Source organism: Amphibalanus amphitrite, unplaced genomic scaffold (assembly GCF_019059575.1).
Source record: "Amphibalanus amphitrite isolate SeventyFive unplaced genomic scaffold, NRLGWU_Aamphi_draft 001634F_arrow, whole genome shotgun sequence".
In the NCBI taxonomy this organism is placed as follows: Eukaryota; Metazoa; Arthropoda; class Thecostraca; order Balanomorpha; family Balanidae; genus Amphibalanus; species Amphibalanus amphitrite.
This window is the reverse complement of record NW_024883127.1, coordinates 2,392-18,489: the sequence shown is the minus strand read 5'-3', so window position 1 is coordinate 18,489 and position 16,098 is coordinate 2,392. Positions and strand designations below refer to the sequence as shown.

The window sequence follows — 16,098 nt, the reverse complement described above, 5'->3', positions numbered from 1 at the left end:
GTGTGTGTGTGTGTGTGTGTGTGTGTGTGTGTGTGTGTGTGTGTGTGTGTGTGTGTGTACACTTGTAAGCCATCACTTTTGGGGTCATTTTGTGATCGCACACCTGCAATGTGAGGACACCATGTCACATTCACGGACAGTTTTGGTGTCCTCGGATTTAGAAGGCGGATATACCCATATTTTTCATTTTTTCAACGATTTAAGAGTTTTCGGAGTGTCCCGAAATTTCACGTCTTTTGAGATCGAGTGCGGAAAGTGTGTGAGTGCGGAAATTTCGGAGCGTTTCCTATTCTGTGCGACGGATAGTGGTGTTTGGAATCGAAGGCATATCCACCATTCATGAATCATGACTAGCGATTCATTGCCGCAATACATTTGTTCTTTGCATTTGGGATAATATTTTGTATTAATATATTTGTTTATTTAATATCAAACACCTAGGATTATTCTTGAGTTAATTTAAATTTGAATCTTTTTTGTTAAATCAGACTCAATCTGAATCCTTTGCTGGATAAACAGGGAGCATGCGGCCCTTGCGCGTAGATTGGTTGCCTCATACTATGACGTAATAGGTACATTATGTTGATTGGTCAGTTTACTCAAAACGCCTTTGGCTTCGACGCTCATTGGCCCAACTTTCGCGTGCCTCCAACCGCCTTTTCATAAGAAGTTTGTACGTTTTTAGATTTAACTTTTCCGGTGGTTTTCGCGTGGATTTTCGTCAGCTTCGTGAACAACTACTGTCGTCCGATTTGTAAGTGCATCATGCCTATTTTCCCATTCGTGAATTAGGATAGCAAAGCCTTTTCAGAATTATTCCATGCTCATTCAGACAGATGGTTCAAGGCGGTCTGAGGCGCTGAGAGTTTATTCTCTTAAATAAGTATCGAAAGTGTACCTACCTACCAAATAAGGACTTCCAGGGATTTCCCAATCCTAAGTGTTCTTTGGAGATTTAGCCTTTTTAAAGGTGAGTGTCTGTCTGTTCTTAAATATTGGTAATTATCCAGTTCAAGTTTAAATCAGCTTCAGTGCATGGGTGTTGTTTTCCATAGGCTTGGTAGGTCCCGAGCCCTACCAATAATTTCAGGATTAATTTCATAATAATTTCAGAACATTAGATGCCTTCAAAAACGTATTAAGCAAGATGAAAAGAACATGTTAGAGCTCTGAAACTTCAGCTAACGTCTGAGATTCACCCAATACCAAAAGTGTTCTACGAAACATTCGGCTTTGGACTTGTGTTTTTGGTTTTTGTTTCTACAACTTTGCAAATTTTCCAATTCTGTCATTGAATAAGTGTCAGTGTCCTAAATGCTATTTTCCAGCTTCTAAAATAACATGTAGTTATTATTATTTTCAGGGAAAAGTCCATGTAAGCTAGTGGCAGCTATTAGTTTGTAGGTAAGCACCTGACCAAGTACCTAGGTACTATTCTTGTTGCGCTATTGACCCTCTTTCATTCTTTCTCAATTCTGTTTTTAGAAATGAACTCAGTGCGTTGAGTAGAGCATGTCAAAGCTCTGAAACATGTGATACCTCCCTAGAATAACAATCCCAAAAATGTTTTACGAAACTCCGCTTTTGACATATGGTGTTTTTTCAGCTGTTCTCTTTTTTAAACCTGGTGCTTCTCAATTCTGGCTTCTGAATCAGTATCAGTGTCTCCAATGCTAGTTGCCAGTACCAAAAATAACTGGGCTATAGGTACTTAAGGGGAAATGCAGGTATAAGGGGAAATGCACATACAAGTCGTATTAAATAGTTCTATAGTTTGTGTGCACCTAATCTAGTACTATTCTTGATGCGCGATTGACGCCCTCTCATTCTTTCCCAATTATGTCTTAAGAAATGCATTCAGCACATTGGTTGACACATGTTGGAGTCCTGGAACTTAAGATAGCCCCTGAGATTCACCCATTACCAAAAGTGCCTAACGAAACGTTCCGCTTTGTACCTACTCAGGTGTTATTGGGCTTTCTTTTCTACAGCTTTGCCTATTTTCCAATTTTGTTGATTGAATTAGACTCAGTGTCTTAAATGCTATTTTTCAGTATCCAAAAATAAATGGATTGCTATTATTTTAAGAGAACTGCACATGTAAGCCTGTGGCAGTAAGTAGCTTTGTTTGCACCTTACTAAGTACAATTTGCACCTTTACTATTCTTGTTGCACGATCGACACCCTCACTCTTTCTTAATCCTTTTTTAGAGACAAATTCAGTGCATTGAGTAAAACATGTCAAATCCATGAAACTTGTGATATTGTTTAACAAGTTATTCTTCATCCTTCTAATAAACTTGGGTTAGGTATCTTCAAACATTCACATAATACCAAAAGTGATTTACGGAACTTTCTGCAATTGACATGAAAGGTGTTTTGGACTTTTCTTTCTAAACCACTGGCCATTTCCAAAGTCTGTTATCTGAATCAGCCTCACTGTCTCCAATGTTATTTGCCAGTATAAAAAACTGGGCTATTTGTAATTAAGGGAAATGCACATGCATGTCATGATATTAAGTGACTTTGCTGTTTGTGTGCACCTGACCAGGTACCTACTATTCTTGATGCGCAATTGAATCTCTCTCATTCTTATTCCATTATGTCTTTGGAAACGCATTCAGCAGGTTGATTAGAACATGTTAGTGCCCTGGAACTCAAGGTAACCCTTGAGGTTCACTTAATACCAAAAATGCCTAATGAAACGCTCCGCTTTGGGCTTAGGTGTTTTTGGTCTTTCTTTTCTACAACTTTGTCAATTTTCTCATTCCGTCTATTGAATTAGCCTCATTGTCTTTAAATGCTATTTTCCAGTACCAAAAATAACTGGGTAATTATCATTTAAGGCAAATGCACATGTAAGCTAGTGGAAGAAAGTAAGTACAGGGTGTCCAGGAAAAAAAGATACTACGGAAATTAAGCCGCATTCATTAACGCACGTGCCGATTTTGTTCCAAATGTATGTGCTTATAGTGCAAGATTTGGCAAAACTCATGAGCACTGTAATGCGTCGTTGGAAGGTTGTCTGCTTGCCCTCCGAGATGGTCAACATGACCATCAGTCACCTGCAGACTGTGCTAGTGCTGGAGCTGATCCGCCGTAAGGCCGCTCACATTGAGTATCTGCTTTGAGGAGCTGCCGCAACTAACCAAAGAGTTTACATGCCATGTGGCACCTGCTGTCAGTTTTGCCATATTCTGGCGAATACAAGCATGTGCCATTTTAAAATGTAAGGTGTTTATTTTCGGAATTACAGCAAAAAATAATAGTATCCGTTTTTTCTGGACACCCTGTAGGTAGCTGTGTGTGCACCTGACCAAGTACTAATCTTGTACATTCTTTCTCACCTTCGTTTTCAGAAACAAATTCATCGCGTTGAGTAGAGCATGTCAAAGATCTGAAATTGGTGATATTTCTCCCTAGATTCACATACTTTGTACCAAAAGAGTTCTATGAAACTTTCTGCTTTTGACATGAAATTTGTTTTTGGGCTGTTTTATTTCTTAACCCGCGAGTTGCTGGGGGGGGGGGGGCGTTAAACGCCCCCACTTTTTTCGCCGGGCCATAGCATAAAAACGGCGCGCCGCAGGCGCGCCAAATTTTGGGTACCTGTAGGGAATTGATCGAAGTTTATTGTGACAAAGTTTCAAAAAAATCGGTCGGAAAATTTTTGAGATATCGAGGTTTTAGTGACGTCATGATTTCTGAGTTTTCGACCAAAAACGGCATATGTTCAAAAAATCATATAAAATCACAGAATAGACATCCAGACATGCTGTAAACGCCATTAGACTGCCAATACCATGAACAATCAAATGGCTATCTTCGATTATTGATTATCGTTCCGCATTTTCCAAAATCTCGAACTGAATCTCGGCAATTTCTCGTGACTACTTCACGACCATGATACATGCATTTTTTAAATTCAACTTTTTGAGCCAAACACGTACACATATGATAAAATGAATGCCACCATCGTGTTCTACGCCCAAAATTACCCATAAAACATGTGTCACAGGCTGCGAATTTCAGTTTTGATTTTCGGGGATATTTGCCTACCCGGTTGACCTGACCTTGACCCTGACCTATGCTTGACTGACCCCTACATGGAGCTTGACACTCTTGTAGGCCTTATATGATGGATTGTGCACCGTTTTGACAGAGTTTATGACGAGAGGCGCCCATTGCGAAGTCCTGAAGTCCATGCTACTGAAAGCCCGATTTCAGGTGTTTGACCTGACCTTGACCCGACCTGTGACCTCAAAATTCAACTTTAAAGTACTCATCTGAAGCGTCTCGTCGCGTTCTTTCGTTTGCCGCCTCGTGCGTTTCGCTGCGCCTATTCGTTCTCGAGTTATCGGCTGGGGGCGTTTAACGCCCCCCCCCCAGCAAACGGTGGGTGGCGAAATACCCCAGCAACTGCCGGGTTAAGCCATTGGTCTGTCCGTCTAAGACTGTCTTCTTAATCAGCCTCAGTGTCTCCAATTACACAAAGCCATTCAGGGGCGTAGCCAGGATTTCCCTAAAGGAGGGGGCCAAACTGACAGGGGCTCAAGGTAACCCCCTCAAAATTGAAAAAGTCGTCGGATTTCATCCACTATTTTTGGAGGGGGGGGGGGCAAATAAATATATGAAATATTTATTAGAAAAGAAAGGAAAAGAATGTTAAAACTGAGGGGTGTTTTTGGGGCAAGCATGAAGCAAGGCCCACGAATAGCTTCAAAGAGTCGCTCAGCCGGTTCTGAGGGCGGTCTGAGGGCCCCGTAGGTCGGATGAGGGTCCTTCAGACCGCCAAAGGCCTCCACAGCCCATGAGAGCCTCGTAAGCCGTCTGAGGGTCATGTAAGCCGTCTAAGGGCCACTCAGACCTATAAAAGGCCCCCTTGCACGTGCAGAGGGCCCTGTCAGACCGATGGAGGGCCCTCTCAGCCAAAGTAACGGCCCGTTCAGGTCATTTGAGGTCCTCCTCAAACCGATAGGGGCACCTCAGATTGACAGTGGATCCGATCTGCGATCCCTCAAACCGACATAGGGTCAGACCAACAGTCGGAGACAAACAGATCAACAGAGGGCCCGTCAGGTGAACAGAGGGCTCTCTCAGGCCGATCGAGGGACCCATAGGCCAACAGGGGCCCTCAGAACAGCGGAGGGCCTCTCCCAGGTCGGGAGAGGGCCCCTGAGACTGACAGAGGCCCCTCATGTCGAAAGAGGAGCTCCTCAGGTGGGGAAAAGGCCCCTCCAGTTGATTAGAGGCCACTTCGGACGAACAACGGGCCCCTCAGGCCGATCGGAAGCCCCTCAGACCGACAGAAGGCCCTCTCGGTCCAAAAAGGGCCCCTCATGCAAATAGCGGTTCCTTTAGACTAACAGAGGGCCCTTCAGATGTTCTACATTAAAATATGCATATTATTTACACCTTGATTTTGTGCACACACCGTTGGACCCATCCCATCCACCTGGACCCCCTGGTTTCAAAAGGGCCCAAGGCTCTAAAATTGGGGCTCCAAATTATGGCTACGCAGCTGCATCAAATGATCTGTCGCAGGGGCCTTTGCATCGCCAAGGGCCCACTGTGTCAGCCAGGGGCCCTATGGAATAGGGGCCCCTGGCCTGGCGCGATGGGGGCCCTATTGGGCTTCAAGGGGGCATGGCCCCTATGGCTCCCCCTTGACTACGCCCCTGAAGCCATTAAGTTGCTTTGTGTGCACATAACCAGATACTTAGGTACTTTATTATGCGCGATTCACAGTGACAGTGGTCGCGTTACAGGCCAGATGAAGCCGGTTAGTGGGGCGGGCCGTGTCCGGCTATGATGTACACGTTAAATATTCGACTCTAAATTCTGCCTTGTACCCGAAATTTCCCGATCGGGCGTTAGAGGTCAGAACCTGCGCAACAAGCACCGCTTAGCGTTAGTTCTGACATCGGAAATCCACCCATTCAAAGTTTTTTGAATAAATTTATAAAAATGATCGGACATTGGTAGGAGGGTGGGGGATAGGGAAAGGGTCGGGGGTCAGTGACAGGGCACTGTCGGTAAAAAAAAAATACGGTTGGGTCCTTCAAAGGATAAATAAGCTTCACCCTTCGCTCATTGAGACATTTGTGATTGCTATTGACTTACACTTTCTGTGACATGTAAGGCTTATATACTACTTATGTACTACTTATACTAGTCTATACTAGTATATATAAGTTGTATATACTACTTATATACTACTTGTCAATTCACTGTTATTTTCCAGGTGACCAGACGCATGATCCAAGCGCATGCGTACAGTCCAAGCGTAGGTCCACCGCCCAAGCGTGGATTAAGCCAACATGGGGAAAAGAAAGGTTTGTCTGTGGTGTGTGTGTAGATCAGAGATGAGCATATGGTAGCACGACACACTCCTCATTAATCATTGTTACTTGCCTTGCTCGTACAGATTTCCATCAGCAAGTGCCCGACGTCGGACGTTTTGTATTTTTATTTGAAAATATGAGTATTGCGTAAAACATACTGAGATCAAATGAATATTTTGTTCTTCGTTTCAGATTTGTTTGGTTTCTAGGATCTGTTAACCTTATTCCTTGCAGGTGGAATGGAGTTGGAAAGGCTATAAATCTTTAACTTTCAACCGATTTTAACGAAACTAAGTGCTTATTCATACCTAAACTTAGCCTCCATAAAAGTTTCTGGTTTTGGGAAACTGTTGAAGCATAGGCGGTTTCAGACGGCAAAAACTGTGGTACAAAATAAAGACACCTTTAACGCTTTTGTGTTTCTTTTCTTCGGTGTTACGGTTTTCTTGTTTTGCGCTTTTTACCGAGCTGTGCTAGTCCAATATCATTAGCGCCGAATACGTTACTGACAAGTGTTGTACCTCTACATTGAAGCGCCCAAGTGCGGCGCTGGCAAGGCTATATAAACCAGGTAGAACGCTCCCGACGAAAAAGTGGTGACAAGCGATAATTAGTAGCCGCGACCCTCTTTTGTTCAAAACTATATCCGCAAGCAGCATTTACAGGCTAGCGGAAATCGACCAATCGGCGTTCGGCAATACTCAACGCTGATTGGCCCGATGCTCGTGACGAAATTGCGGGGGACTGCAGCTATTCCCCTATGGCGTTTAATAGACTTATGGCTTTTGAAGGGGATTTGTACCAGTTTTTGTTGGGTTTGAGGCCATTTTTGAGCTTGGATATTCTTTCTGTGACTTTTGACTGTGTAATAACGACATTTAATCATAACATTTCTATATACTACCGGTGTCACATCGACCAAAAAGACCGTAAGTACATGGGATAGACGGACCACTGCTGATGGGGCCACACATGCCGGCGTGTGGTCATCGGAGGCCCATGAGGGCTCGACATAGGCCCTTCATGGGTCGGTATAGGCCCGGTGGGTCCAGTGCAAGCCTATCAGGGGCCGGTGCTGACCCAACAGGGCCCAGTGACATATAATGTAAGGCCGTCTAGGGACGTTGAGGGCTCATGGGGGCCATATAGGACCAATAGAGACCACATAAGCCAATCAGGGGCCATTTAGGCCAATAAAGGCACTTCAAGGGACTTGAAAAGGTCATTCAAGAGCTGTGGTGGGCCCATGAGAGGACGGCACTGGTCCAGCAGGTGCAGTCAGGGGATGTTGTACGGGTTTCTCAGTGGCCCATTTGGGCATATCAGTGACCAATTTAGACCCAGCAGTGGGCTTTGTAGACCTATCAGGGGCTGGTGATGGTTCATCAGGGGCCAGCGTTAGTCCATCGGGGCACGGCATATGCCCATCAGAGGTAATTGCGAGCCCACGCTGAACAATGCTGGCCCTTCAACGGCCCCATGGATCTACATTGACCCATGGGCCATGATGTGTCATGTATGCCCCTATGACAGGCCTACTCAAACCCCTGATGGACGTTCCCGGCCTCTGATGACCCTATGCTGAATGCTGATGGGGCTCTAAGAGTCTCCAATAACCCTTCGTCACCCCATTATTACCATACGCTGGCATTAGGGACCCCACATCAGCCGCAGGGCAGTCCGTACCATGACAGCATGTCTTTTCGGCCGATATTTCATCGGTAATATTTATCAAAATCATGATATTATGGTGCCATTATATAGGTAACAGTCATAAGAAATATATTTCAACTCGAAAACAGCTCGAAACAGCATATGATTTTAAAGAAACCCCTCCGAAATCCAAAAGCCTATTCGGGTCCATAGAGAATAACTGCGGTCCCCCGCAATTTCGTCACGAGCGTCGGACCAATCAGCGTCGAGTACCGCCGAGCGCTGATTGGTGAATTTTCCGCTAGCGTGTAAGTACTGCTCACGGAACAAGAGTTCGTCGACAATCCTCCACAAACGTCTGTCACCATTTTTCATAATGCTTAACAGCCGGAGCGTACCCCCCTGGGCGCTGGCATGATTTTTATGTTCGATCTCCAAGTCCTTTTTGAATATCAACACACACTCATTGTTGGCCATTGTCACATTTGGCACCAATTTGGTTATTTAAAATTGGGTCTGGAGCCGCCTCTGATGTATATTTTGGTGTTAAAAATTTGGTACAAGCGCCAGACATTCTGCACAAAGGCTCAAATGCAGCGTTCTTCAGTGTCATTTTTATCTGAAATTAAAAAATGAAAGAAATACCCGAGCAAGGAATAGGGTTATCTGCATGCGACAATGTTATTGAGTGATACTCATGGACCGAACTGAATTGATCTTGTTGGAACGTGTTTATAGTGTGATATGACGAGTTGTGTATATGTGTGCGTGTAACTTGCAAGCAATGTTTCATGTAGTCACGATACTGTTTAACAAACATGCATATGTTCCTTCCTAGGGACGCCCAGGAAGGCTGATCGCCAGAAAAAGACCCCGGAGGAGTGTTGAGGTAATTTGCGATTGCTATACCTTTATAACGGACATGTTTTCAGATAATAAATAATCGCAGAGTAATAATCGTATGCTCACTGTATTGAAAAGTCTAAACTTAGCCTAAAATGACTCAAGATGTAAATGGATTATTCGAAATAACTATTCATTTTAGGCTAAGTTCAGATTTTTCAAGACAGTGAGCATACGGTTATTACTCTACGATATTGAATCATGCTGCTCATGGTAATTAGTACCTCGCCACCTCATCACAATAAATCATCGCCTAAAATTTTCATAGCAGTTAGCCCCGGGAGTGCCTATCGCCATAGCACCATTAACATGCCACTGTTATCTGTGTTAACATATCCACTGTTTTCTCCTGTTCTATGGGCACAAATATCCAAATTTATGTTTCTTATTTTACCTGTCGCTATGATACCTTGCTCCCATCTCTCTCCCCTCTCTCTCTCTCTCTCTCTCTCTCTCTTTCTCTCTCTCTCTCTCTCTTTCTCTTTCTCTTTCTCTTTCTCTCTCTTTCTCTTTCTCTTTCTCTTTCTCTTTCTCTTTCTCTTTCTCTTTCTCTTTCTCTTTCTCTTTCTCTCTCTCTCTCTCTCTCTCTCTCTCTCTCTCTCTCTCTCTCTCTCTCTCTCTCTCTCTCTCTCTCTCTCTCTCTCTCTCTCTCTCTCTCTCGTCATTCTCTTCATCCTTTTCTCCTTCACGGAGATTTTTTATATTACAGGAAGTATTTTTCGTCGAGGACGTTCTAGAGTTTAACGAGGCCACGGATATGTATCGGGTGAAATGGCAAGGCACTCCGTAAGTATTTCGCACATATTTTGTACATTTAGCAATTAGTGTGCAAAGTGATATTAGTGTCCTTACTGATCCAGAGACAACTTCGTACTTCAATATTTTTTAGCATATCAAACACTGTACTGCTATCGCTCCAAAGTACGCAATTACCAATTTGGTCAGTTACCAGTACATAACAGTAAACAGTAGTACTAACTAAGAATATATGATGATCCTAACTACTGCGTTTTTGCATGAGAACTCATCTGCAGTCTTTCCGATGCATGGTATCGCCCATATTTTCAACCTGACATCCCACGAATGTCCTTTCGTTAAAATCAGTTACACCTTGACCTAATGTACCTTCCTTTTTCGCACAGTGAAATAACCTGGGAACCCTCTCATCACTTCCATCCCGATCTGCTTCGTGCGTTCCATGACGGTGAGTTGGTAATGGAATAAAGCGTAGCTTTGTCTCCTCTCTCTCTCTCTCTCTCTCTCTCTCTCTCTCTCTCTCTCTCTCTCTCTCTCTCTCTCTCTCTCTCTCTCTCTCTCTCTCTCTCTCTCTCTCTTTCTCTGTCTCTGTCTCTGTCTCTCTGTCTCTGTCTCTGTCTCTGTCTCTGTCTCTGTCTCTGTCTCTGTCTCTCTGTCTCTCTCTCTCTCTCTCTCTCTCTCTCTCTCTCTCTCTCTCTCTCTCTCTCTCTCTCTCTCTCTCTCTCTCTCTCTCTCTCTCTCTCTCTCTGTCATTTCCCTCTCTCCATCACCTGTTTCACCCCTCTCACAATCTTTTTGTCCTGTCCTCTCCATTTTCATTTCTTTTAAATATCCTGGTCCGGACGAGGGTTACATTACTGTCTTTTTATCATTGAGGCAAATTTCCACATGTCGCGTACGTGCGTCAACAATAAGCGCATTCCCGGTCCTCTATACACTGTATTTTGTTGCTGCCTCTATGCTGTTATCTGGTCCGAATGCTAACGTGTTGAATGGTTCGGTCGGCTTGTGGTCCCTTGTTACAAGTGATTTTGTGTGCGGACAGGTCCGGATGGTTCCGAGGCTGCCACCGTGTCGGAGACCGGTAGCCTCGCAGGGGGCCACCAGTCCGGCGCGCAGTCGGACGCCCAGTCGGACGCCCAGTCGGACGCCCAGTCCGACGATCTGTCTGACGCCCAGCCCGACGATCAGTCTGGCGCCCAGTCCGCCGTCCTCACGAGGATGATGACGCTGCCAGGACCGGTGGCTATGCCGACGTCTCGTAAGTCTCTCCTTCCCCTCCCTTTCTCTCTCCCTCTACCTTCTTTCTGTTTTGGTCGTTTTCCTGTTTCTCCAACACGCCCTCCTACCTCATCTTACTCCTCTCACAATATTTTTGTTCTGTCGCCAGCCATTTTCAGCTATTCTCGATGTCCCGTCCTGACGAGGGTAACATTACTGTCTTTTTATGATTAAGGCAATGGTGTAGCACACGTTTCCACATGTGGCGTACGTGCATGACCATTAACCCTCGCCGGCACAGGGGGGATGCAACCCCTCCCCTAAGGGTTTTCGCGAATAATTCGTTTTTAAAAGCGGTCGATCGCGACGAAACTTTCAGTACCCTCGCATTGATCAATTGACACCTACATTGAAAATTTCATGACCCTGACCCGTATGATCTTTGACCTGTGATCTACTTTCCGAGACCATGTCTGGCCGGAATCGCGATTCGGTGTATGTCGGCTCGCATTAGCCGCGCGTTTGCAAGCTTCTCGTGGTTTCAAACGTTCAAACATGTGATTTGATGTTGCTCCCATACATTGGGGTGGATGTCAAGGTCACCTGAACGTCAGGTCAGGTCATTGACGTTTGGTGACCTCGGTTCAATTTTCGAGTTTTACATGTTTCTAGATTAGCTTTTTACAGGTCTCGATTTTCCCGATTTTTGGGTCATTGACCTGATCTGGAAGGCGAACTGATGACTAGGACCTTAAAATTGGGTATTATCGTCTTCGTCTCGTGACGGGCAGCACGCTCGTTTTTTTCCGCGAAGCTCTAGCTCGATCAGGAGTCAAACGCAGGGGGGGTCGTACCAACCCCCCTTGTGCCGTCGAAGGACGCAAAATATCCTGTGCCGGCTTGGGTTAAATGCGTGTCCGGTGCTCCATACCCAATATTTCAATTCCTACCTCTGTATTGTTTTTTCCGAGTGTTCCTAACTGGCTTACGTGTTGAATGGTTCGGTCGGCTTGTAGTCCCTTGTTACAAGTGATTTTGTGTGCGGACAGGTCCGGATGGTTCCGAGGCTGCCACCGTGTCGGAGACCGGTAGCCTCGCAGGGGGCCACCAGTCCGGCGCGCAGTCGGACGCCCAGTCGGACGCCCAGTCCGACGATCTGTCTGACGCCCAGCCCGTCGATCTGTCTGACGCCCAGTCCGTCGTCCTCACGAGGATGATGACGCTGCAAGGACCGGTGGCTATGCCGACGTCTCGTGAGTCTCCCCTTCCCCTCCCTTTCTCTCTCCTTCTACCTTCTTTCTGTTTTGGTCGTTTTCCTGTTTCTCCAACACGCCCTCCTACCTCATGTTACTCCGCTCACAATAATTCTGTTCTGTCGCCAACATTTTTTTTTATATAAATTTAGCTCGAATGTTTGAATGGACAGATGGACAGAGCCGGAGCCCACGCTGAGCAGAGCTTGTTGCGTAGACCCCGACCCCTACCGTCCGATCGTGCAATTCTGGGTAACGGGAGGATTTAGATGCCAACGTTTAACGTGCCCTTCAAAGCCGGACACGGCCTGTCCCACTCAACCTGGCTGCGGCTGCTCCCACCAACCGCAGACCATCTCCGTCAGGAGTCTCAAATATCGAGCGCTGGAGCGTCTCGAACCCGGGCTCTCACTACCGGGAGTCCAATGCTCTACCAACTGAGCTACGGGACATTTTCAGCTCTTTTTAATGTCCCGGCCCGGACGAGTATAACATTGCTATCTTTTTATGATTAATACAATGGTGTAGCACACATTTCCAACTGTTGCGTACGTCCATGAACATTAAATGCGTTTCCGGTGCTCCGTACCCCATATTTTGTTCCTGTCTCTATATTGTATTTTTCCGAGTGTTTCGAACAGGCTTACGTGTTGAATCGTTCGGTCGGCTCGTGGTCCCTTGTTACAAGTGATTTTGTGTGCGGACAGGTCCGGATGGTTCCGAGGCTGCCACCGTGTCGGAGACCGGTAGCCTCGCAGGGGGCCACCAGTCCGGCGTGCAGTCGGACGCCCAGTCCGACGATCTGTCTGACGCCCAGCCCGACGATCAGTCTGGCGCCCAGTCCGTCGTCCTCACGAGGATGATGACGCTGCCAGGACCGGTGGCTATGCCGACGTCTCGTAGGTCTCTCCTTCCCCTCCCTTTCTCTCTCCCTCTACCTTCTTTCTGTTTTGGTCGTTTTCCTGTTTCTCCAACACGCCCTCCTACCTCATGTTACTCCGCTCACAATAATTCTGTTCTGTCGCCAACATTTTTTTTATATAAATTTAGCTCGAATGTTTGAATGGACGGATTGACAGAGCCGGAGCCCACGCTAAGCAGAGCTTGTTGCGTAGACCCCGACCCCTACCGTCCGATCGTGCAATTCCGGGTAACGGGAGGATTTAGATGCCAAAGTTTAACGTGCCCTTCAAAGCCGGACACGGCCTGTCCCACTCAACTGACTTCCTGCGGCTGCTCCTACCAACCGCAGACCATCCCCGTCAGGAGTCTCAAATATCGAGCGCCGGAGCGTCTCGAACCCGGGCTCTCACTACCGGGAGTCCAATGCTCTACCAACTGAGCTACGGGACATTTTCAGCTCTTCTTAATGTCCCGGCCCGGACGAGTATAACATTGCTATCTTTTTATGATTAATACAATGGTGTAGCACACATTTCCAACTGTTGCGTACGTCCATGAACATTAAATGCGTTTCCGGTGCTCCGTACCCCATATTTTGTTCCTGTCTCTATATTGTATTTTTCCGAGTGTTTCGAACAGGCTTACGTGTTGAATGGTTCGGTCGGCTTGTGGTCCCTTGTTACAAGTGATTTTGTGTGCGGACAGGTCCGGATGGTTCCGAGGCTGCCACCGTGTCGGAGACCGGTAGCCTCGCAGGGGGCCACCAGTCCGGCGTGCAGTCGGACGCCCAGTCGGACGCCCAGTCCGACGATCTGTCTGACGCCCAGCCCGACGATCAGTCTGGCGCCCAGTCCGTCGTCCTCACGAGGATGATGACGCTGCAAGGACCGGTGGCTATGCCGACGTCTCGTGAGTTCTCTCTCTCTCTCTCTCTCTCTCTCTCTCTCTCTCTCTCTCTCTCTCTCTCTCTCTCTCTCTCTCTCTCTCTCTCTCTGTCTCTGTCTCTGTCTCTGTCTCTGTCTCTGTCTCTGTCTCTGTCTCTGTCTCTGTCTCTGTCTCTGTCTCTGTCTCTGTCTCTGTCTCTGTCTCTGTCTCTGTCTCTGTCTCTGTCTCTGTCTCTGTCTCTGTCTCTGTCTCTGTCTCTGTCTCTGTCTCTGTCTCTCTCTCTTCTCTCTCTCTCTTCTCTCTCTTCTCTCTCTCTCTTCTCTCTCTCTCTCTCTCTCTCTCTCTCTCTCTCTCTCTCTCTCTCTCTCTCTCTCTCTCTCTCTCTCTCTCTCTCTCTCTCTCTCTCTCTCTCTCTCGCATGCTGGCACTATTCATCGACCCGAAAAATATTTTGATGTCGATGTTGTTCACGTTATGTGCTGGGGAAGCTACAATGCGGAGACTTCGATGAATATTTTGTTTTTGACGTTTGGTATTGTATAGGTATCCTCAGTTAATTGTTTTTCCTGCTTTTACAGGAGGTCGCCAACCGAAGCCGTCAGCTATGGTGAAGCCCGTTTATCGCAAACCTGAACAAGCTGTGGCTCGTCCGGCTCGTCAGCTATCGCTGAAGAGCCGGACCTAAAACAGCGGACTTGGAAGGATGTAAAGTACCAGGTCCACAATATGATTACGACCCGCCAGAGACGGGCGCTCAGATAGGTGAAAAGGGCTTCACCAGTCCGGCGCCCAGTCCGGTGCCCGGTCCGGCGCCCAGTCCGGCGCCCAGTTCGGCGCCCAGTCCGGCCTTCACCGTTTTTGTGGCAAATACAGCATCTGTCCTTTTTTTCGCTTTTTTGTATCTATGTACGGAAGGTCTCGCCCCGCGCCGTCCGGCCGGTGCTGGATTACACAGACCGGTATTATAGGTAGCACGAAACAAAACCTTGAACTTTTAGAGAAACACCTTAATCCGGGCTTAGATTAACTGACCATTGCATCAACATGACACACATTTATCACTTAATTGTAATATGTTGCGCAATTATGACCACGTTTATGATAATAAGTGCCCAGCACAGAAGGTCATGAAACCCAAACTGCTGAGTTCCCAATGTCGTGTAGTTGACCTGACCTTGACCCGACCCCTGACTTCAAAATTCAAATTTTGAGTGCTCATCAGACGTGTCTTGTCCCGAGCTTTCTTTTACTGTCTCGCCCGTCTAGCTGCGATTAGTGGTGCTTGAGTTATCGGCTGGGGGTGTTTAACGCCCCCCGGTCCCCAGCATGCGTTGGGTGGAGAGGCACCCAAGCAACTGCCTGGTTTAACCCTCGCCGGAGCCGGACCTATTGGTTTTCTATACATACGCGCCGGCCGAATGGGGTGGGTGCGACCCCCTCGCCGTTTCGCCCCTAATGGAGCTAGCGCGTCGCGGAAAAAAAACGAGCGTGTGCGCCGTTAGGAGACGCAGAGATTGGTACCCGATTTTAAGGTCCTAGGTCAACCGGTGACCTCTGAGGTCAGGTCAAGTGCCCCAAGAGATGGATTCGGTTTTTGGCGAATAAAAACGCAAACAAATATCACAGCCGCGATTTTCACAACATCGTGTTCGCCTTAGTCTGGCGTGTCGAATGAAATGCGGTTGATGTCAGAAGATGCGGCTTGAATCAAAGGTCAGGTATGCCAAGTTTCAGCTCGCCATCGTCAGCGTGTTCGAAACTATCGCGAAAAAAAACTTTTGGGCGGCCTCCCCTTCGGCCGGCGAGGTTTAATATTCGATACCGCTTACCTTATCCGATGACATGTCATCCCGCGAGCATAAATTTTGTGATGTCCCCTGAAATCATGTCTTGTCTGGCAACTCCGCATTCTGTTCTCAGAAACCATGTACTGTATGACGACTCCACACACTGTCCTCTGATCTCGCCTATCTGTATGACGACTCCACACACTGTCCTCTGATCTCGCCTATTGTCCTCGGATGGTCAACATCACATAACACCAGTTCAAATGGGCCCAAAGCTAACAACAGTCAATACGTAATATCAGATACTGTGCCAATGATTCATATGAAATTAGGAGTCAATCCAACGCAGTCTTCGATGTGTCCTCGAATATGACCTACGTGCGGTGTCCTCAT

General features: G+C 46.8%; 1 protein-coding gene across 3 annotated transcripts; it reads left to right on the top strand.

Annotated features, from left to right (window-relative positions):
* The first annotated feature begins 742 nt into the window (after positions 1-742).
* On the top strand, positions 743-14,803 carry LOC122374282. 3 transcript variants are annotated; one of them, XM_043352928.1, is made up of 9 exons: positions 743-970; positions 6,245-6,335; positions 8,836-8,886; positions 9,610-9,686; positions 10,702-10,917; positions 11,927-12,130; positions 12,838-13,029; positions 13,739-13,942; positions 14,497-14,803. In XM_043352928.1, exons 5-9 carry the CDS (start codon positions 10,878-10,880, stop codon positions 14,601-14,603), a joined length of 747 nt encoding a protein of 248 aa, XP_043208863.1. In that variant the 5' UTR covers positions 743-970; positions 6,245-6,335; positions 8,836-8,886; positions 9,610-9,686; positions 10,702-10,877; the 3' UTR covers positions 14,604-14,803. The 3 variants fall into 3 exon arrangements, with proteins under 3 accessions (XP_043208863.1, XP_043208862.1, XP_043208861.1); XM_043352927.1 differs by lacking the exon at positions 743-970 and adding an exon at positions 1,198-1,404; XM_043352926.1 differs by lacking the exon at positions 743-970 and having other exon boundaries at positions 5,972-6,335.
* Positions 14,804-16,098: the final 1,295 nt, after the last annotated feature.